Below are 23,083 nucleotides of genomic sequence, written 5' to 3'. Positions count from 1 at the left end.
TGAAACCATGCCCCGTTCCTTTCTCCTTAGGTCACCAGATTCCTTTGCGGGGTTGGCAGCGTGCGATACCCCAGGTCCTGTTAGGGCATGTGAGTAGTGCTGGGGCTGTGACTTGCCAACCTCTGTGCTCTGGGGGATTTTAAGTGTCCAGGACTGGCTGTTCCGCTAGTCTTCCTTTCCCCTCCCTTCCCTGACTCCTCTGCCCCTTCCCTCCCCGCAGACTCCCGGGACCATGAAGGTGGAAGGGAGCTCTTACCCAGTGGGAGAAAAGCCACCAAATTGCCCCAGCTGCTGATACTTAGTTCTCAGCGTCCCTTCCTCATCCCGCCAGCCACTCCCTGGGTCCGAAGCACTAGCCCAATTTTAAACACCCCTCCCGCTTTGAAGGAGGCTGGGCTGGCCAGGGGGTTATTTTGGGAGCAGCTTCTGAGATCCAATGGCCTTGTTAGGGCAACACTGACCTTTCCATCCCAGGAGGAGGGCAGGATTGGAGAGGGGGCGGGGCGGCGGCCCGGAGATCGACAGCCCCGCACACCCACTGGGGTGGAGGAGAAGGGGGCCAGCGGCTACAGGAATTCAGCCTCGGGCTGGGGCTGTCACCGAGGGGAATTTCCCCTCTTTGAACCGGACTGGGGACCCTCCCACCCCACCCCTTTCACTGTGCCTTCTTAAAGGGATCACACTGTTTTCCTCTGACTCCATGGAATCCAGACTTGGGACGCTCTGTGCAGACTTTGAATCTTTCCCTCCCGCTTCCTTCCCAGCTGGCAGCCTTCCTCTGGCTGATTGAGTGGGGGCCTCCCAGGCATGGCACTGACCAGCCGACCCAGTGCTGACTTGGCTCCTGGGCTGCTTCAGCCTCTGCTGGCATCTCGCGTGCCCCCTCCTGGGGCTCTGTGGCAGTGGTGAGTGGGGGGCCCAGCCCTGCGCCCTGAGTGTGCTTGGAGCGTGTCGCTGGCACCCCTTCGCCCTCTCCCCCAAGCTGGAGGACGGCGAGGTCGTCAGGAGCTATGATGAGATGAGCGGGGGCCGCTTTGACTTTGATGATGGCGGGGCGTACTGTGGGGGCTGGGAGGGGGGAAAGGCCCACGGACATGGACTGTGCACTGGCCCCAAGGGCCAGGGCGAATACTCGGGTTCCTGGAACTTTGGCTTTGAAGTGGCGGGCGTCTACACCTGGCCCAGCGGAAACACCTTCGAGGGATACTGGAGCCATGGCAAACGGCACGGGCTGGGCATAGAGACCAAGGGACGCTGGCTCTACAAGGGCGAGTGGACCCATGGCTTCAAGGGGCGGTATGGAACCCGGCAGAGCAGCAGCAGCGGTGCCAAGTATGAGGGCACTTGGAACAATGGTCTGCAGGACGGCTACGGCACCGAGACCTATGCGGATGGAGGTGAGCCCAGCCTGGGTCCCGCAGAGCTGGGGCAGGAGCCAGATGGGGTGAGGAACACTGGTGGAGGATGGGAAGAGCAAGGGGCAGTGTGGCACAGAATCAGAGGGGCCAGGATATTATTTGCTGTGTGGCATTGGGCAAGCTGCTCTACCTCTCTCAGCATCCATTTCCTTGTTAGTAAAGGCAGTGCCAATAACCAGGGCTATTGAGAAGACTGGCAGGAGTGCTTAGTAGAAGCCCTGCCGTAGAGATACATGCTCAACACACATTCAATAAGATGTAACTGCTACTGTTTGCATGCTGGGTATACCAACTGCTGGGGAATATACTCTCGCTTGTGCTCTACAAGAGTTTGCTAAGCTCAACTTTGCCATGAAAATTATTTTCAAACAATAGATCATGAAGTGTCCATTCATTCATCCATCCACCCACCCACTCCTCCGTCCATCCATCCATCCACTCACCCACTTATCCATCCATTGACCATCCATCCACCCACCCACCCACTGACTCATCAACCCACCCATCCCTCCATCCCTCCATCCATCCATCCATCTACCCACCCACTCATCCCTCCATCCAAGCATCCATCCATGTGTCCTTTTGTTCAGTGTGTATTTCTATAGCACTTCCTATTTGCCAGGCATTGTAAAAGGGTTGGATATAAAGGTGAATAAGACACAGCCCGTGGCTTCAAAGATAGGCATTTGGACAAACAACTGCACACTTGTATGTACAGAGTGCCGTGGCAGAAAAGGGCAGTTAGATGTGAGGAGATCATGGAATGCTTTAGGACAGGTGACATCTGAGCTGGATCTCGATGGGAACATCTCCTTTGTGGGGGTGGGAGTGGGACAGAGAGGAAGGAGTGAAAAGCTCAGAAGCATGAGTGCTCAGAGGGTTAAGGACATGGAGAGGAATTTCCTGCGGCAAAAGAGCCCTGGGAAGGGGCAGAGCAGACAGCAGCACCTCCTCCACTGGGTGTAACTTTGGACATATCACTTCTCTGGGCCTCAGTTTCCTCATCCATAAATGGGGTGTTTTAGAATATCAGGACTGCTCAAAATGTGGTCAGTGGACAGGCAGCATCAGCATCATCTGTCCGCCAGTTAGAAAAGCAAATCTAGGGGTCCCACTCAGGCCTTCAGAAGCATTCTGACTCTGTCTGAGGGCGGGCCAAGGCATCTATTTGAACAAGCCCATGTGGCAATCTTTATACACATTAAAGGTGAAGCAGTATTGCTTTAAATCAGGTTCTTGCAAACTACAGATAGTGGGCCAGCCTGGCCTGCTGCCTGTTTTCGTACAGCCTGTGAACTGAGAATGGTTTCACATTTTGAAATGTTTGAAAAAAACCCAAAAGAAGAACACTACCTTGTGACAAGTTAAAATTCTATGAAAGTCCCTATGTAACAGCCTCAAATTTGCCTCTTGGCCCACAAAGCCTAAAATATTTATTATTCGACTCTTTACAGGAAGCATTTGCCAGGTCCTACTTCAAATGTTCATTCAGGTTCCTTCCAGCTCAGGATCATTCTGTGAAATCTCCCTCCCGTGCTCCATTGGGAAGAGGAGCTGACGCAGATAACTCGAAACTATGGCTAATTACAAAAACATATTTGGTATCATAAGGCATTGTGGTATATTATATTTGTCACGAGTCTCCCTTCCTTATGGTGAGGGCAGGAGGTGGGCAGTCTGGGAGGGCACTGGGGGTGGGGCAGGAAAGAGCATAGCCAGCCCAGGGTGGAAGGTTTGCTCACACTGAGGCCTTTGGGTGTACAGAGAGAAGCCTCAGGTGCAGGATGGGCTCCTGACCGGGCTGCCAATTGGTGAGTGTCTGGCGAGGACCCTTCCTTGAATGTGTCTGGATGTTAACAGGGTTGTCCCTGGAATTTCTGTGGGCACAATGGCGGCTGCACAGCATGGGCTGGAATTGGACAGAGGTGAAGACAACTTCTGGCTCCCCACTTCCTAATTCGGTGACCTCGAGCTGTTTGCTGAACCTCTGCAATTCAGTGCAGTTCAACTCAGGAGATGTGTATGCCCCACACTGCGCCAAGCCCTGGGGACAAGCAGAGAGCAAGCCTCAGTCTCTCTGGCTATAGAGTGGAGATAATCCTTGAAGGCCCGGCAGGCGTCAGTTCCCTAAGCAAAGTGGTGCACAGTCTGCACGTGCCGACAATTCCCTCCTTTCCCTCTTCCCCCTCTCCAAACCAGGGTGTGTGTGAGGGCCTGGATGTGAGTCACAGGGACACACATTTCTGGGAAACTCTGCACTGATCTCCCACTATGTCGGAAAGAGGAGAAACCCATTCATTCATTCATGCGACCAACATTATGGAGCAAGAACTGTGTCAGGCACCATGCCGCAGCAAGGTCCAGGGGCCAGGGCAGGGAGCAAGCAAAGTCCTCAGGGAGCTCCCTGTCTAGTGAAGAAGACAGAAATAAACTGGAAAACAAATATACATGTAATTTCCAGAAGTTACTGATATGATGGTAAAAATAGCAGAGAAGGAAGAGGGTGATATTTTTGAATAGGGTGGTCTGAGAAGCAGGATGGGGAAGACTAGGGAGGCAGTAAAGACTTCCAGGCAGAAGGAATGGCAATTGCAAAGGCCCTGAGGCAGGACTGGGCTTGGCATGTTTGAGGAACAGCAAGCATGCCAGAGGGGTGGGCATAGAGTGAATGAAAGGAACAGGCAGGGGCTGACGGTGGAGTTGTGGGCCGGGTCACTTGGGCTTTGCAGGACCCTGGGTTTTATCCTAGGTGTGTCCAGGGGCTCCTCAGGCCAGGAAACTGGAAGACCTGCTCCTCTGGTTTGTCAGAGGCCCAGATTCTTCTGCTGAACGAGACGGCCCCACATCCAGGGGCCAGGAAAGCTCACAGATCCTCTCTCCAAAGCCACACACGAGGTGCAGCACTCCAAAATTAGATGTGGCCACTGCTTCGGAAAATCTCGTTAATCAACCTGTCATCAGTACCCTGAGGGTTTGTTAAGGACCTGCCCTTTGCCCCATCCTGTGTAGTGCTGAGGGGAATGTGGACAAATGAGATCCTGAGATTAGGAGCAGTTGCGAGTCGGCAGCCCTGGGTTATCGCTCTGGCCTTACCATATTACTTAATCTCTTGGAGCCTTAGTTTCCTCGTCAATAAAATGGACTTGTACTAATCTCTCATAAGATTTCTCGTGGGATAAAGGAGTACTCGATAAATGGTAGTTGCTATTATTACTATTAACTATCATCAATTCATTCAATAACTGTTGAGTGAGTATTATGAAGCCAGCACTATACTACACTGGGGGCAGAGGGGTGTAGAAATGAACAGAATGGGGAAGGCCCCTGCCTGCCAGAGAATCTAACAAGAAATTGTACTACAGCATGTTGGATGCTAGGCAGGGGCATACCGGGGATGAAGGGAGCAAGAGGCGGGCACCTAACCAGACTTAGGCGTAAAGGGAGGCTTCCTGGAGTAAGAGGCAAGCCGGGCTCTGAAGTCTGGAGTGAGCCAGGTAACAAGGGTGGAGGACGGATGCTCCAGGTGGAGAGAACAGAGCGTACAAAAACCAGGACGTCCACACTCTGCAGTGCAGCTGGGAGAGCAAGCTGAAACTGGCATCTTATCTCCAGTTTTGAGAAGTATTGATCAAAGGGACAATATGTCCCATTTCCTCCACTCCCCACGTTACCTCGCAGTCAAATGTTGCTGGTGACCGTCTTCTCTAAACCAAAGTTTTCCAAACTGGAGGTGTCGCCCATTAATAAGTGGTGAAAACAATTTAGTGAGTCATGACCTGCATTTTTTTAAGATGAAAAAATAGAAGAGAACAGATTAGAATAGAACAGAACAGAACAGAATAGAAAACATCAGAGTGTTTCACAGAAAATAAGGTAAGGCACTGTATCCTGAAACATTTGTTCAGTTGGAGATATATGTAGATATTGTGTGTGTGTGTGTGTGTACAAGTGTCTGTGTTTATGTATGTGTTACGACGTCAAATGTATTTCCTACTGCAGGTCATGCTCAAAAAGTTTGAAAAGCACTGTTGTAAAGTGACTTCATCTGGCATCTTCATCGAAGCCCCTGCCATTCCTACCTCCACAGCCCCTCCCTCTCCTCCGCGCTCACTTTGGCTGGAGGTTAAGCTCTCCACTTCTCTGGCAGGAAGGGGAAGGTGGCGAAGGCAAAGGAGCTCCGGCTCCCCAGCTCTGCTGTGAGCCTCCTGGGCCCCCTCCCCCACCTATAGTGCTTATTCCTCCCCTGGCCATATATAGCAAAGCTAAAAATAGCCACTAACTTAAAGTGCCAAAGCAAGCATACACCAGACCCTTAAGTAGTAACCTGTAATGTGTTGCGTGGCTGCCTGGCTGTTCCCACCCCAGAGACCAACAGACCCCGGGACTAGAAGGGCCATTAGTGATCTTTGCTTTCCGCAGTTCTTCATCTGGGACCTGTGCCTTGGCCTCAGAGGCCCATGAACGCGCTGAAACTGCAGGCAAGATGTGCGCGTGCAGGCAAGATGTGGGCGTGTGCGCATGGACAGCCTGTGGTTTTCTTAGGGGCATTTCCTCGGAGAGCTATCAGATTCTCAAAGTAACCTGGTGCTCAAATAAGTTCCAGAACCACTGATCTGGTTCAGTAATGCCCCCCAAGATGTGCAGTGGGAAAACCAGGCCCAAGGTTGACTTTTTTTCATAAAGCTAATAATAATAATGGCCAACATTTTTGGAGTGCTTACCATGAGCCATGTGCTGTCCTTGGCATCTGACATACGCTGTGTTATTTAAACCTTGACAACAACTTTATAGGGAGGTACTGTTATTATCCCTATTTTATAGACAAGGAAACTGAGACACAGATCATTTAAGTATTCTCACTCATGGTCCTCTGGCCAGTAAGAGGCAGAGATAGAATTTGATAATAAGAAATGGTTATTAAATATTTCACGTTATAAATATTTTCATAAGTGATAAACAACTATACAAATAGTCAGCACTGGCTATGTCATTTGTAAGACCCAGCGCAAAATGAAAATGCAGGGTTCCATCTTCAAAATCATTAAGGAATTCAAGATGGCGACAGAACATTAAACCAAGTGCACTTCCTTCTGAGAGCAGAGCCCTGTGTGACAGCACGGAGTGAATGCCCACGAAGCTGACCCTGACAACAGTGATGACTGTATCTGCCACTTATCGAGTCTTTACTATGTACCAGGCTCTGTGCTAAGACTCTTACATGCATCCCATTATTTAGACTGAACAACTCTCTCATCTACTACACTCATGGCTTTCACATTTTTATGATGACAACCCTGTAAGATACGTATTTCACATTGTAATTCTATGCATACGCGCACACAAATGTAAAACTGAAACAAATCATTACAAAACAATATTTCCCTTCCTATTGTGGGACTTGCTATTTTCTCTTTTATTTGATCTTGTTGATAGAATTATTATTCTATCTTCTGGAGAGAATTAAATGATGCCTTGATATATGTCAAGCACTTGGAACAGATTTTGGCGTGTGGTTAGTGCTTTTATTATGATTACATGCTGAAAAGATGATATTTTTATGTTTAACTATGATAAATGGATCAAAAACCCAAGGTTTTGGGCTCTGGATACAGTTTTCTTTCTCCCGCCCAAAGCTGATGACTGAAGCTCATTTTAGCCCCACTGCCTGAACATGGGAGCTGAACGAATTTGCCAGGATCGGGGCCTGCGCAGTACCTGCTGTCACATTATCTGGGTCTGTGATGTGTGTTTCTTGAAGCAACTTAACCTCCATATTTATTTATTTATTTGCTCCCCGAAGAAGTGTCTTTTCTATTGATCTATTTGTCTATCTTTGTGCCAATGCCACACTGCCTTGGTTACTGGAGCTTACATTAAGTTTTTAAATCAGAGTAAATCTGCCAACTTTGTTCTTCTTGCTCAAGACTGTTTGGGTTAGTCTAGGTCATTTCCGTTTCTATTGACGTTATAAAGTCAGCTTGTTGACTTCTACAAAAAAGGCTGGCTGGGAATTTGATTAAAAATGCATTAGATCTATACATCAACTTGGAGAGCATGGACATCTTACCAGCAGGGAGCCGTCCAATCCATAGATAAGGGAAATATCCCTATTTATTTACGTCTTCTTTAGTTTTCATTCAGCAATGTTTTGGAGTTTTCAGTGTCTTACAAATCTTTTGTTGAGTAAAATTAAGTATTTTTTATGACATTGTAAATTACATTTTAAATTTCATTTTTCCAATTTTTCATCGTGAGGCAGTAGAAATACAGTTATTTTTACATATTGACTCTGAAGCCTTTCACCTTGCTAAATTAATTTTTTAGTTCTAGTGTGATTTTTTTGTTTTTGTTTTTTAGATTTAAAAAGAATGTCTTTCAAAAAAAATGTCTTAAAACTTCTTGATTGCTATTAAACGTCAAGTGTAGACGTCCTAAGAGAGTCTGGTGATACCAAAGGAGGCACGTGGTACTTAAGCACCTGGGGCTTCCAGGAGCCAGATCTGGGTTCAGATCCCAGCTGTGCCACTTCTCAGTTCTATGAACATGGGCACATCATGTAACCTCTCTCAGCTTCCATTTCCTTCTTTCCATTAGGGATGTCAGAATCTCCCTCAAAATATGATTGAAAAATGAAGTGAACTGATACAGAAGAAGCACTTAAATAATGCCTGGCACATGGAAAATGCTGAAACAGATCTTTTCTTTTCTGTGTTTCCTTCACACTCCAAAGAGTGAACTGATTCAGGATGGCCTGAACCTCAGCTGTCCCTATTTTGGAGAGAATATTTCAGCACAAAAACTGGATTTTGACTCTGGAGCAGTTAATCAGCCCGGCCCTCGTTCTGCCTTGAGTCTTGCCAGTGTAGATGGAACCCATGCCAGGCACGGTTCCATTTCGAATGTAGAATCAGCATAATTTAACCTCATCTTGAAAATCTCATCCCAGATCACAGCCAGGGGTCAGTACAACAGCCAGCTGAGTTGCTGTCGTGGCAGCTTTTGGCATTCTCTGGGACCCTGGGGAGCAGAGTGGACCCTCAGCAAGACAGGGAAGTGGACATAATTAGCCTTTCCTCTCTATAGCCTTCCTTTCTGTGATGCGTGAGTCCAGCTGGCCAAGTGTCTGCAGACGTGCCCCTGTCCAAGGCCAGGCCCTTGGGATTCATTGAGCTTGCTTGTTTCCAGGGTCTGCTAATTCCATGTCCCCAGCAGCTGTTCCCTGGACCAGCCCTTGCGGCCACACCCTTGTGAGGAATGTCCAGTCTGATCTTCTGAGGGCCCTGGTTGAGGGTGCCGTGTGTGGTAAGGGGACAGGGTTGCTGACTGCCAAGGACCGGGGGCTGTCCTTGTTCTCTCCTATCCCTTTCCAAGCTAGAGCTACAGAGAAGGTGGGCAGTTGGGTCCGGTAACGAGCGAAACATCCAGGACCCCGACTGGCTCCCACATAACTGCTTTGAGTGGGCAAGACCCGCCTGGCAAAATCCATAGAGCCATCCAGGGGCAGTGGGAACTCCTGAACCCCTTCCCCTCATGCAAGGTAGTACCTTGTGCCCAGAGGTGTTCAAGCTCTGGACACCATCGCTAAGGACAGTGTAGAATGGGGACCACACGCCAAGGCCTGAGGGCTACACACAGCTGTGCTGGGAATGCTGTATGGCATGCACAATGTTTTTATTACTTTTATTTTCAATGAAGTTTGAATCCCTTAGAGATAACATCTTAACAAAGTCATCCAATTCCTTATCATTGATGGCAGGACAACCTGACAGTATGTGCCCATGATGGGATGTACAGAGGACAGTATGTGCCAGGAACGTGTGGAGCAGGGGGAGTTCATGCAGAGGCTTGCAGGCCATTGTAAGAATTTGACTTCTACTTGGAGAAAAACGGGGACCATCAAAGTGACATGATCTGACTTCGTTTAAAGGGATTCCTTTGGCTACTGTGTTGAGAGACAGGGGGACAGGAGGTGACACAGAAAAGGGTAGAAGCAGAGAGACCACTTAGTGAGTTTATGGCAATAAAACAGGTGAGAAACAGTGATGGCCTGGACCACCATCTTGTCACCAGGAGTGGAGACAAGTGGTTGAACTCCGGATCCATTTTGAAGGTGGAGCTGATAGATTTTGCTGATAGATTGGATGGGGGAGCATGAGAAAGAGGAATCCAGGATGGTTCCAAGGCTTCAGCCTGAGCCATGGAAGGATGGCGTTGCCCTGAACTGAGACTGGATGAGGGGTGCGGGGGAAGGTCTGGAGCTTGGTGTTGGACATCGTGGGTGACAGAGGCCTGTTAGATGTGCCACGTGGGCATGAGGGTTGTGGGCAGCCCTGTACACAAACAGAGGGGCCTCCTTCTGAACCGAGACCCTCTCCCCTTGATCCCTTTTGCCTCCCCAACAGCCAGTTATTTCTGGTTTCCAAGGCCCTCAGGGTTGCTGAGCTGACCCGGGGCCTGGCGAAGGGGCTTTGACTCGGGCCCCTGGGCTGTCAGCACCAGGCAGCGTCACCTGGTTAATCCCTGGCTTCTTGTTGGAGCTGTGGGGCGTCATCCGGGGCAGCAGCCTCGGGACGTGGGGGTGGTGGAACCCTGCAGGCTGCAGGGACTTGTCCTACACCTGCTGCAACCCGACCCTGCTCTCAGGAGCTGGTCGCAAATGCCACCGGCTTCTCTGCTTTGGGGCGCTGATGGGGGATCCTGGGAAACCGGAGACAGCGGCGCTCTGACAGGCGGCAGCATTTGGAGCCATGGGAAGAGACTTTGGTGCCACCCTGCAGTGGGGACAGAGCAAGGCCTTGGGATTGTTACAGGAAAAACAGAGTGCAGTCTAAATGCCCACCCAAAGGGACTGTTACACGAGCTCCTGAGACCACGCCATAAAGTACTGAAGCCCTTAGACAAAGGCAGACCCACTCTACTCACACGGAAAGGAATGGAAGACATTTTAACCGAAAAAGAGCCACTGGACAGATACTTATTGAGAGCCTACTGCCTGCTACGCAGTGTTCTGAGTGATGGGGATAGTGGTAGGGCGGGGAACAGCTGACCTTTTAGTCTATTTGTTATTTGTTTCATTCATAGGTTTGTAAATGAATGGAAAAGGCCTGGAAGGACCTAAATTGTTAACAGCAATTACCCCTGGGGAGACAGTACAGGGTTTTCTTATTTTAAATACTCCTTTCTTTTTGAATTTTATGCAATGAGCATGTGACTTTTGTAATTTTTTAAAAAGTGCCCTCTGTCCCAACACATAAATAACATTTATATACAGACATGGTAAGAAGTCTTAGGGTACAAAAAAGCATTTGGGGGCTCTAAGCAGAATTCTCTAGAATCTAGGCTCAGATCCCAAATGATCTCCCTTTGTTCCTCCGCACTCTGGGGTATGCAGCTCTTCAAGGCAAGGCAGAATTGAAAGGCAAGCAAGGCCACAGATCTGTTCTTTAGTCCCAGCTGAGCTACTGAGCTACCAGGCGGCTGTGTGGCCTTGGGCAGGTCCCTCTACCTCTCTGTGCCTGAGCTTCCTCCTTTGTATAATGAAATGACTGAACTGTACTTACTCCTAATAGTAAGCTGATTTTCTTTCACAAGCAACACCAGCTCATTGACTATGGCTGCCTGGAGATGTCATGAGGGGAGACTGCTTGGCCACATGAGTATTCAGCATCAGGATGGATTAGCAACGTCTGTTGTGGTCACAGGATGGGGAAGAGACGGTTCATGTGACAGATTACTTGTTGCCTTGGGCTAGATGGTCTCCAAGGTCCACTCCACTGTCACCTTCTGAGGATTGAAATATTCTCACCTACCCGAGTTGAGGTTGTCTATGACCACGGTGACCATTTGCAGATACCAGGCACGTGACAGTCTGTATGAAGTATGGGGTGCTGGCACCAGCTCCTACCGGCTCATGAGAGCCCACTGTTAAATTTTTAGAGACTTTGCAAGTAGGCTGTTCCACTGTTGGTAGCTTGACTGGCAATGGTGCGAATAATTCTATGATGGAAATTGGCCAACACTACGAATCAGGGTTGATTGTTTTTCCAACGAGCTGTTTACCAGTGTACCAGTGAACAGTGTGTGAATACGAACAGCCCTTCTTCCCTTCTCACCCACGCTTAGGGCGACCAACCATCCCCGTGTGCCTGGGAACCATCCTGGTATTAGTACTGAAAGTCCCGCATCTCGGGACGCCCCTCAGTCTCAGGCAAACGGAGACGACTGGTCCCTGCGGTGACTTCACTTCCCTGAGTGAAGGGACCCAGCATCAGTCGAGAGTCTAAGGTCTCTGCTAGACGACCCACGTAATACTCACAGCAACCTGGCAAAATACGCTTGCCGTGCTTACTTTACTGAGCCGACAGAGACTCACAGAGAACTCGTCCAAGGCCTTGTACTCATTCACCTGACAGTGTTGCTGAATGCCTCCTATGTGCCAGGCATCGCACCGAGCGCTGGAGATGCTGTGGTGAGCAAGGCAGCCTCAGTCTCTGCCCTCAGGACACGCATTCTAACAGCAGAGACCAGCACCGAACAGCTGGCTATTTACAACAGGGGATAAGTAATTGGAAGGGCAAGTAGAAGAGTTTATGAGCTGATAAGGGGGAACCTAGCCTGGTGGGGTAATCAGAGAAGGCCTCCTTGAGGAAGTGATGTTGAGGCTGAGATCTGAGGGATGAAGAAAGGTTATCTGGGTGACGGGGAGCCACACTGTGCCAGGCAAAAGGAACATCAAATGCAAAGGCTTGGAGGTGGGAATGGAGCATGTTATGTTCCAGAAAAGGCTGGAGCACAGAGATTGAGAGAGTGGGGTAGATGAGGATGGAGGGATGGCTGGGACCGGACCATGAGGGCCTCGTGGGTCACAGTGAGGAGTTCTGACTTTATCCTTATGGTAGATTCTGCTGGACACCCTCAGACACCCCTCAGGACCAGGGTCCTCATTCCTCCAGCTGCCGGGAGTGTTGGCTGCTGATGGCCCCTAACTGGGCATTGGTGTCTGTCAAAGGGAGATGCCTTACTCTGGGGGCAACCCAAAGCTGATGACTGGCTGATACAGGAGCACACAGACCTGGCCGCCTTGCTTTGATATGGGACAACTCCAAAGGGCCATCCCAGCTCCAGAGATCCCGTGGGGTCAGCTGAGGCTCAGCTGCAACTGTTCAACTTCTTCCACCGTTGAAGCCTGCTCCCTTCCTTACAGGTGCCCATCCTGAGAGCACTCCCCGCAAAATCACCCACATGCAATCTCAGTCGCAGACGACATTTCCTAGGGACCCAAGACAGTCCCCCTTCCAGGCACTGGGAAGCCATTGCAGGGTTTTAGGTGAGGCACCCTGAGCAGATCTGCATCTTATAAAGGAGACGACTCTGGCAGCAGCGAAGAGTAGATTGAAGCAGATGTCAGTGGAGGTGGGAGAGCGGGGAAGATGCTGTGTGGTGAGCCTCGGAGAACTGCCGCGGCCTGGACCAGATGGATGGGTGCAGATAAAGAGGAGTGGGGGATTAAAGAGATATTCCAAATCAGGTCTATCTGTGTCCAAAGCCCAAGCAATTTCCACTATTCTTTACCGCCCCTAAAGATGTCTCAGGCTTGACTTGCTTGCTCTGGGACACTGGGTCCATGGTCTTTATCAAGATGGGTTAGAGCCAAGCTGGGATGGTCCCGTATACCCAGGGGCATCTATATGGGTGTCTGTGGCACGGGCATGAATGTTCGCCACCATGTGCGTTCCTGGTTTACCTGCTCCGGTTTTGGTATGCCTGGATGAAAGCCACTGACCCCCGGACTCTCTGGTGCTCACTCTCCTACCTGCCAGGCTCCATCTTAAATCCAGTCTGAAATCTGTTGATGACACTTCCATGGTCCTGCCCAAAGTTCTTGTGCTAACATCTGAGACTATGTGAGAATACTTGGAGAAGGATCGGGGACAGCTGTTAGACAAAACAGACAAGATCTAGGCAAGATAGCTGCCATCAGAGAGAAGAAGAGACAAACGTCTCCAGCAATGAGAGTTTGGAGGGAGGAAGGAGTCCTGGGGAGGTTTCCTGAAGGAGGTGGCTTTGAAGCTGGGCTTTGGAGGGTTTGGGAAGACAAGGCTGGGAAGGGGAGTTGGGACCAGGTCATGAAGACACTGGACTGTCAGGTGAGGACTTCCATAGGCAGTGGGGACCCTGGAGTCGAGCTGGGCCTGATTCCTCGTCTCTCCATCTCTGTTCAGTCCTCCAGGGACACTGACGTCCGGAGGCTGATAGGAGGTCGGTGGACATGTCTTACAGCTCTTACCCAGGTTGCATATTACAGTCTCCTGAGGTCCTTTAAACAGTCCAGTATCCATGCCAATCAAGTCATAATCTCTGGCCAGAGGGCGGGTCTTGCACTATAGACGTGGCTTCCAGAAACTGCTCTGTTGTGTGTGTTCAGGGGGTGTGCAGGCAGGTCTCACTGATGAACAGACCCCCAAATCTTCTTCCTCCCAAGGACGCAGGCTCTAAGGCCTCCTGAGTCAGGGGTGGGCATTCCAGGCACATGCCTGCTCCCTCACAAGCCACCAGGCAGAGGCAGAAAATCGGGGCTGGTCTCATTCCCTCCATCTGAGTTCTCTCTGTCCTCTCTGGCTCCTTTGCATGTTTCCAGTTAATCCTTTCTGGGCCAGCTTTTCTGAGCAAAGACTCTGACCTGCCAAAAAGCTAGCCTTTACTGAGCACCGACTATATGCTGCTTGCCTCATATATAGTTCACTTAATCTTTGGTCAACCAACCCTCCCCACTCCCCTGTCACCCAGGACCTGGACCACCATTACTCTGGACCATGGCTGGGGCTGCCTAATGTTTATTTTTGTGATGGTTGATTAAATCTAGACTGTTCCTGGCACTAGACTCCAAGCCCCTTGAGGGCAGGGATCTGTCTACTTGTTCAGTGCTGCGTCCCCCACACCCAGCACCAAGAAGGCAGGGTCCACAGCAAACACTTGTTGAATTCAAAGGAACGAATGACCATAGGAAATAGGTATCGTTACCTCCATTTTACAGAAAGACAAACTGAGGCTCAGCAGGCTTGAATACTTCATGCATGTTTTAAAACTACTCGGTGTCAAGGTTAAGGTTAAAACCCAGGTTATTTGATCCAAAGCAGAAGGGCGACTGCAGAGAGAAAGCGATATGCAGGTTTTAGTAAATTCAAGAGCCTCCTCCGAGGGACAGAATGGTAGCTACCATGGGTGCAGCCCTCACCAGCCTGTGACATGTACCCCATAATTCCCCGGGTTCGAGCTGGCTGCTGAATCTAGACTTGAACACTCTGGCCGCCGCTGCCCATCACCATGGAGCAGTGACCACGGGCTGAGTCCTGCCCCTGGAAGAACGGAAGCGTGTCATCCAGGAGAAGACACTCGGAGTTATCAGATGCTTACTGTGGGCTTCCTTGGGCCTGGGAACTGTGCTAGGTTCTGGGATCATAGTGGGAAGCAGCTGGACATGGCTCCCTCCCTCTTGGAAGCTAAAGTCTGGTAGGAAAGGCTTACGGTGTACAAATGATCTTAATAATTATTTAACTGCAATTGGGAAAAGTGCCAAGAAGTACAGGGTAACATGACGTCATGTGGCAGTACTCAGGGTGTAGGGTTCAAGAAATCTTCCTGGATGAAGGCACATTTAAGCTGAAGTTTGAAAGATTGGTAGAAGTTGGCCAGGGGAAGAGGGAGAAGAGCATGCCAAGAAGAGGAAAGGAAGCAGGTACAAAGGCCCTGAGGTGGGAAGGCGAGTGTGACTGGAGAGCTGTGCAAGACGAGTCAGGAGAGGTGGGCAGGGGCAGCCCACGCCAGGCCGAGTAGGCTGCTGAGGGTCTTGCTCCTCACCCTGAAGGCAGTGGGAAGCCCTGCAGGGTTTAAAAGGCCAAGTGAGGGGGACAGCCAAAAGGGTATCAGAAGGCATGTCCTTCCACAGGGGCCCTTCTTAGCCAGACAGCTGTGGGCAGGGTCCTCCTTCTCTCCCTCTTTGGATGCGTTCTTCCTGTCCCCAGGGAGAACTGTGCTCTCTTAGAGACAGTCAGGCTGGGGACGGCCCCAGCACTTGGCTTTTCCCCTTCCCAGGGCCCCGCCATTCCCAGCCTCCCCTGGGTGTCTGTGCCTCTTGCCACTTGCTCGTAAGTTTCCTAATATAGACTGGCCGTTTCCTCCCAACTGGTGGCCAAGAGCCGCTCTCCTGTTGCAATCTCAGTTTTTCTTGGGTTTAAAGGGACCGTGTCAGCCCATTCACACCAAATTTAAGCTGAAGGTGGATTGATTGACTTAATTTCCCAACCCAGAGATGTCTTCTCTCTTCCCCCCACTTACTATCTTCTCTGCCATCTTCTCTTCTTGTTCGCTTTCCCCTTTCATACTTTTTCTTTTTTCTGAGACGAGTGGAAAGAGCACAGCCAGCCATGGATGTAAGTTTCGGCTCTGGCATATTAACTAGTTGTGTCATCTTGGGTGACTCTGACAGGATACCTTTCTGGTCATGTTCACAGAGCTGTTTTCAGATGGAGAGAGCAGAAAGGAGAGAATCAACAGCTATAGAATACACACTGTTCATTCATTCATTCATGCATTCATGCAACAAACATATACTGAGGACCTCTTTGGTGCTGTCCTAGGCACTGAGGATACAGCAGCGAACGAAAGAGAATGGAATCCCTGCCCCTACGGAACTGACGTTCCAGGGAGGAGACGGTCGATAAACAAGAGAAAAAGCAAACTACGTTATATTAGATGTGCTATGAGGAAAAAGAAAGCAAAGAAGGGAGCTATAAGATCTTAGGTGGAGGTTATCATTTTAAAGACAGTGGTCAGGGAGCCTTCAGGGAGATGGCATTTGAATAAAGGCTTGAAGATGGTGAGGGAGTGAGCCATGCAGAAAGCTGGAGGAAGCGCATTCCAAACAGAGGGAACAGCAAATGCAAAGGCTCTGAGGCAGGACCATGGCTATTGTGCGGGAGGAACAGCAAGGAGACCATTGTGGCTAGAGTGCAGTGGGAGAAAGGGGAGAACGGAAGGAGGTGAGGACAGAGGAGTGATGGAGATGAAGTCAGGTAGGGCCTTGTGGGCCACTAAGGACTTCAACTTTTCCTCTGAGTGAGAAGGGGCAGAGCAGTGCTGTGATCTGACTTACTACGTTTGAACAGACTCCCTCTGATTGGTGTGTTAGGAATAGATGGAAGAGGGAAAGGCGGAAGCAGGAGCCCAGTGTGGCAGCCGTTATGAAAATCCAGGTGAGTGATAATGGGGGCTCCGGTAGCCATCCGGTAGCAGTGGGGGTGGTGAGAAGTGGCCGGATTCTAGACTCACTTGGAAAGGAGAGCTGCCAGGATCTCCTGATGGATATTTGCAGGACACTGTGCTGGGTGGTTTTTTTTTTCTTAAAAGTTTATTTACAAATTATTTATTTATTAAATCCACTTTGTCGAGGTATAGTTTCCATGCAATACAATGCATTTTAAGCGCACCATCTTGACAAATGTACACCTGTGTTACCACCAGCACAACCAAGACACAGAACATCTCCATCAACTCAGAAAGTTCCCTCGTGCCCGTTCACCCTGATCCCTCCACTCCAGCCTGATAACCAGAGATCTGCTTCCTGTCACTACAGATTAGCTTTTTCTAGACTCTCACGTAATTGGAATCATCCGGTTTGTACTCTTTGGCCTCTGGCTTCATTCACTGGCACGTTTCTGAGCTCCTCCCATGCTGTGCGTATCAGCAGTCCATCCACGTTGTGGGTGTCAGAGTCTGCTACTTTTCATTGCTGACTCGTATTCTGTTGTGCGGTTGTTAACCACAGTTTATCCACTTGCTAGTTGATGGACATCTGAATTGTTTCCATTTTTTGTTGTCTCCTTTTTAATCTTTCCCAAAACCCTGGAAAGTGGGTATTATTTTTCCATTTTCCAGATAAACAAATCGAGAATCAGAACAAGTAGCTTGTCCAAGGTTCCCCCGCTTCGATGCTATTTGAAGCCAGTTTGTGTCTGACTCCACGTCTCTTTCTGTCCCCCCGCCTCCCATACAATGTAACCACATGTGCATGAACTGGGAAACTGGAACATACTAGTTTTCCATCTCTCCCTCTCCCCCCATTTTTTCATCCTTTGCAGCACACTCTCACTCCCCTGTGTTCTGCACCTGCCACGCAGCCCCATTCCCCACTTTCTCAGCTTGAGTCAGACCTCAATCCACATCTCAGTTCTGCTCCTTCCTCACTGTGTGACTTTGGACAAGACACATAAGCTCTCTGAACATCAGTCCAAACTGGGGAAATGGAGGTCATATTTGCGTCTTCCTCTATGAGATCATTCCCAGAGATCTCCGCTCTCTCTGTCTCTCCCCATCTCTCTCGGGCCCTTTCATAGCTGATATTCTGTGATCATTGGTTTTTCATGGCTGGTCATGGAAGGGAGGAGAGACCTGACATCCCTCTTACTCGCGGTGGCTCCGCCTGCTGTACGCCTCCCTGGGAGCACCAGGGGCCTCCTCAACAAATTAAACCAGAATTCCTGGCGGTGAGGCCCAGGGATCAGTATTTTTTTAAAGCTTCCCTGGTGCTTCTGAGGTGCCGCCAGGATTGAGAATGAGGGGCTCAGAGCATGAGCTTGGGCATGGGAGAGACCTGGGTTTGGATCTTGCTTCCTTGGTCAAGCCGCTTAACCTCTCAAACCACCGACTTCCTCTCCTGCAAATGAGCATCATCATGGGACCCGCCTCACAGGGCTGCCAAGAGGTGTAAGTGAGCCCTCTGCACAGTACCCGAGCCTCACGGGGCTCTGCATGCAGAAAGGGCTGGGCGGGCGAGGAGTGGGAGCCTGGGCTGGAGCAGCCAGTGCCGGGGGGGACCAGGCAGTGTGGACGTGTGCTCCTTCGCCTCCAGAGTCACAGTGCCCCAGTTCTTAGAAACCCAGCGTCCCAAAGTTAGACGAAACCTTAGAGAGCTTCATATCCAACCTGTCACTGACCAATGTAATCGAGGCCGGAAGAAAAGAGAGCTGCCCAAGGTCACACAACAAGATGGAGTTTCTGGACAGGTTCAGCCAATCAATCAGCAAATCTTCATGAAGCACCTGTATGTGCCGGGCACTGTTCCAGGTGAGGGGGATACATGAGAGGACAAAACAGGAAAGATCCCTGCCCTCGTGGGGCTTCCACTCCAGATGGGGGAGAAAAACAGTAAGACTTGAAGGATATCTGGAGAAAAGAGTTCCAGGCAGAGGGACCAGCCAGGGCAAAGGCCCAAAGAGAAGTGTGTCTGTTGGGCTGAGCTTAGGAGTCCCTTACCTGGCTGACGGATGCAGGTACCCAGCCACCCCGGGTCAGAGGACTTGTTGAGAAGGCCATTGGGTTTTTGTGGTTAACCAGGGGAAAGTCTCCGCTTGTGTTTATGACAAAGGCTCTGAATCTCCCCTCTCCATTCAGTGAACGTTATGTGTCCGGCCCTGTTCTCTATGCGGGAGCTGCAAAGATGAAGCCAGGCCTGGCTTTCCAGGGAGCTGCAGTGGGAAAGAAAGATCAAGAAGGGAGCACAAGGGTGTGTGGGGTGGGGGATGATGAGCTGGAGGTGACTGTGTAACTTCGAGGGGGCTTCCACCTCCAGGCTGACGTTGACGTCTGGAGCTGCAGAATGGAAGGGAAGGGGCTGGGATGTATGCGGGGGAGTCAGCAGGACACAGACAGCAGTTATAAAAACACGAGGTGACGCGATCACCCAGGAGGATGGGGAGGAGGTTTTGGGTGGAGCCCTGGGGAGCACAGCAGGGTGGGATGGGGGTGGAGTAGGAAGATATCTTGTCAGCTTTGTATCAGCTTGTTCCTACAACTCAGGTGACCTCACACACTAGCACAACTCTGCAGAATCACAGTATCACACACATAGCTTTCCTTCCAGAGTTTTTCAGAGATAGTAACTCATTTAAACCTCAAACAACTCTACAAGGTAAGAAGCAATTATTATCTCTGTTTGACAGATGAGGAAGCTGAGGCACAGAGAGGTTAAGTGACTTGCCCAAGGTTAAACAGCTAGTAAGGGCAGAGGGAAGATCTGGACCCAGCAGCTTGGCTCTGGGGTCTATGCTCCCAACCACTACCCTGTGCTGCCTCTTATTCACACCGTGGCACACTTACAGAGTCTTGTTCCCAGGAGGTCACATGTTCACACTCATGGACCGCGAGGTCTTCATTGCTGACATCTCCTTGTACACACCACAGTCCTGCATACACATGGTCTTACCTGGTCTGCTTCACTAATGCCCACAAGCTCGCACACTCATTTAGCCTCAAGTGCCTCCTACTACTTTGTGCTTTAACACTCAGATGGCCTTGCACACTCAGAACCTCTCACACAACCATAATGTCACCTCCACAGGACCTTGGGCACTCACCCGACTGTGTTCACACTGCATTGCACACTCATGATCTCATATTGTCAAAAGACACTGACATGCACACCCATAAAAGTCCTCTATACACACGGCCTTGCACAAATACACACTCTCCCATGCTTTCCAACCCAGTTCCATGCTCTCCAACATTCACACTACCGTGCAAACTCACTGTCTGATCCATTCATGAGCCTCCACATTTGCATCACCTTGCACACTAGGATAACCATGCACACGTTTAACCTCACAGTGCCTGGCCTGCTCACATACCTTTGCACCCTTTGACCCTCAAGGTCTTGTACCCTCACTCAACCTGGCCTTTCCTTGCACACTGAAGACCGCGAATGCTCTCATAACCTTATGTTAAGGTCCCATTATGTTACGCTTGCGTGATCTCAGTCACCCTCTGTGCATGCACTGCCTTGCACACTCATGACTTTGGGCCTCCACTACCTTGCACACTCCCACAATGCAAATATCCACGTTACTACACAGACTCACTGTCTTAGGCACTCATGCTCTTGCACACTCATTCTCTCTTGTGTGGTTCAAAACCTGTGCACACTCATTTAAGTTCACTCTCACAGAGCCTCACCTGCTCATATAACTTCACACTTTAAAACTGACTCACTTAACCTCGCCCTGTTTTGCACACTAGAGATCTTGGTGTGTTCCCACCAACAGACATGCATCCATCATGCAAACTCCTCTGGTTTGTCCACTCGTGTCCTTGAACACTCGTTTAACCTCGTGCACTCCCAGGGCCTCACCTGCTCACACAACTTCATACACTGATGCTCTGCCTTGCACAACCTCACTCTATTTTGCGCACTTGTGACCTTGCCATGTTCCCACCAACAGAAATATTCACATCACTGCGCAAACGCCTATCTTGCACACTCGGGTAACCTCACACACTCAGAGCCTCCCCCACTTTCCTAATTTCAAACTCCTCGCCCCTCGGACGGTCTGGCCCCCTCCTGCCGGCACCCCCCCCCCCCAGGTCGCCGCCCACAGGCGGGGGCCCCGTCGTGCTGCCCCACTGACGCGCCCTCTCCTCGCCCGCAGGGACTTACCAAGGCCAGTTCACCAACGGCATGCGCCACGGCTACGGCGTGCGCCAGAGCGTGCCCTACGGGATGGCCGTGGTGGTGCGCTCGCCGCTGCGCACGTCGCTCTCGTCCCTGCGCAGCGAGCACAGCAACGGCACGGTGGGCCCGGACTCGCCCACGTCGCCCGCCTCAGACGGCCCGCCGCTGCCCTCGCCCGCCATCCCTCGCGGCGGCTTCGCGCTCAGCCTGCTGGCCAACGCCGACGCGGCCCCGCGCGCCCGGCCCGGCGGCCTGTTCCCGCGCGGCGCGCTGCTCGGCCGGCTGCGGCGCACCGAGTCGCGCACGTCCGTGGGCAGCCAGCGCAGCCGCGTGAGCTTCCTCAAGAGCGACCTCAGCTCGGGCAGCGACGCCGCCTCCACCGGCAGCCTGGGCGAGGGCGCCGACGACGCCGCGCCCTTCGAGGCCGACATCGACGCCACCACCACCGAGACCTACATGGGCGAGTGGAAGAACGACAAGCGCTCAGGCTTCGGCGTGAGCGAGCGCTCCAGCGGCCTGCGCTACGAGGGCGAGTGGCTGGACAACCTGCGCCACGGCTACGGCTGCACCACGCTGCCCGACGGCCGCCGCGAGGAGGGCAAGTACCGCCACAACGTGCTGGTCAAGGGCACCAAGCGCCGCGTGCTGCCGCTCAAGAGCAGCAAGGTCCGCCAGAAGGTGGAGCACGGCGTGGAGGGCGCCCAGCGCGCCGCCGCCATCGCGCGCCAGAAGGCCGAGATCGCCCTCTCAAGGTAGGAGCCCGGGGTGGGGCAGAGGGGAGGGCCGCTCCGAAGGGGTCCCGGGGCAGGGCGACCCAGGAGGTCATGTCTCCAAGGTCAGGTGTTCCCCCCATGACCTTTGGAGGGTTGGTTAGTTGGAGGCGCTTCAGGATATGGTGGTGTGTTTATCACCTGTGGTAGGTCGCGGGCGCCCAACCTGTTCACCCATCCATCCTCCATTTGCTTAACCCGTCCATTCACCCAACCTCTCTAATAGCCACCCGAACAACCATCTCTCCACCCAGCTTTCCAACCACCCACCTACCCACTCAACCACTTTCTGTTTACCCATCAACCATCCAGGCATCCATCCATCCTCTCAACTCCTTCATTCACTTAACTTCTTGACTACCCGCCTGAACAACCGGTCCATTCACCCAACAGCCTCCAGTCACTCAACCTCTCTAACATCCACCTGAACAACCATCCATCCACCCATCCATCCTCTCGTTGACCAACCACCTGCATTCACTCAACTGCTCCCATCCCCCCAGCCGCCCATCCTAACATCCAACCATGCATCCGTGCCCCTAGCCACCTCCATTTATCCAACCACCCTGTCTTCCAACCTTGTTTCCATCCACTGAAGCAACATCTGCTCCCACCCACCTGCCCAGTCATCCAACCACATATCCCTCTAACCACCGCCATCACCCAACACTTCCATCCAACAACCATCTGCACTGCCCATTCACTCACCCCTCCCACTTGCCCATCCGCCAGCTCTGCATCCATTCAGCACCCGCCCTTTCATCCATATTCAAACCCCTCTGTGTCTTCTCATTGTGCTTCAGAAAAGTTCTAATGTTGTCTTCAAACATTTATAGCACCTACTGTGTGCATGGCACTATTTTAAGTGTTTAACAAATATGGACTCATTCAATCTCCTTAATGACCTTATAAGATCAGTCCTGTTTTTATTTCCATTTTACAGATGGGCTAAATGAGGCTCAGAGAAATAAAGTGACTTGTCCCAAATCACCCAGGTAGTGAGTGGCCCTTCGTAATCTGGTTCCTACCCCCCTCTCCAGCTTCATTTTCCACAGCTCTTGCCCTGGACCTGGATTTTTTTCTCTGTGCTAGTCACGCTGGCCTTTGAGCATCCGTCTGTAGCTCCTCCTGCCAGACGGCTTTAGCTCCTGCTCGTTCCTCGGCCTGGACTGCTTTTCCTTCCTGTTGCTGCCCACTTAATTCCGACTGCTCCTTTGGACTCAAGTCAGACCTGACTCCCTTAGAGAGCTGATGAGGCCCAGGCCCCGTCACAAGCTGCCTCTCACTCAGCTGCGTGGCCGTCTTCTTAGGATGTCTCACTGTTGCAGCTCTATGTTGCTTATGTGGCCTGTTTTCAACCTACTGCTTATGAAGGGCCCCGTATGTGCCAGTCG

The 23,083-nt window shown here is 51.1% G+C and overlaps 1 protein-coding gene across 2 annotated transcripts in view; it reads left to right on the top strand.

The window, feature by feature from the left end:
• Nucleotides 1-496: 496 nt before the first annotated feature.
• The window catches only part of JPH2 (junctophilin 2), a 65,615-nt gene continuing 43,028 nt past the window's right edge, over nucleotides 497-23,083 (top strand). Inside the window, exons 1-2 of one of the 2 annotated variants that reach the window (XR_006891293.1) lie at nucleotides 497-1,397; nucleotides 20,897-21,671. Coding sequence is in view for 1 of the 2 variants with exons in the window: in XM_046680094.1 (XP_046536050.1) it covers nucleotides 1,019-1,397; nucleotides 20,897-21,671 (1,154 nt within the window). In the remaining variant the exon portion in view is untranslated. The remainder of the gene's footprint in view (nucleotides 1,398-20,896; nucleotides 21,672-23,083) is intronic. The other variant, XM_046680094.1, reaches the window with a different exon arrangement.

Source organism: Equus quagga, chromosome 12 (genome assembly GCF_021613505.1).
Source record: "Equus quagga isolate Etosha38 chromosome 12, UCLA_HA_Equagga_1.0, whole genome shotgun sequence".
Lineage (NCBI taxonomy): Eukaryota > Metazoa > Chordata > Mammalia > Perissodactyla > Equidae > Equus > Equus quagga.
The sequence above is the reverse complement of the archived record's forward strand: the minus strand, read 5'-3'. Positions and strand labels throughout refer to the sequence as shown.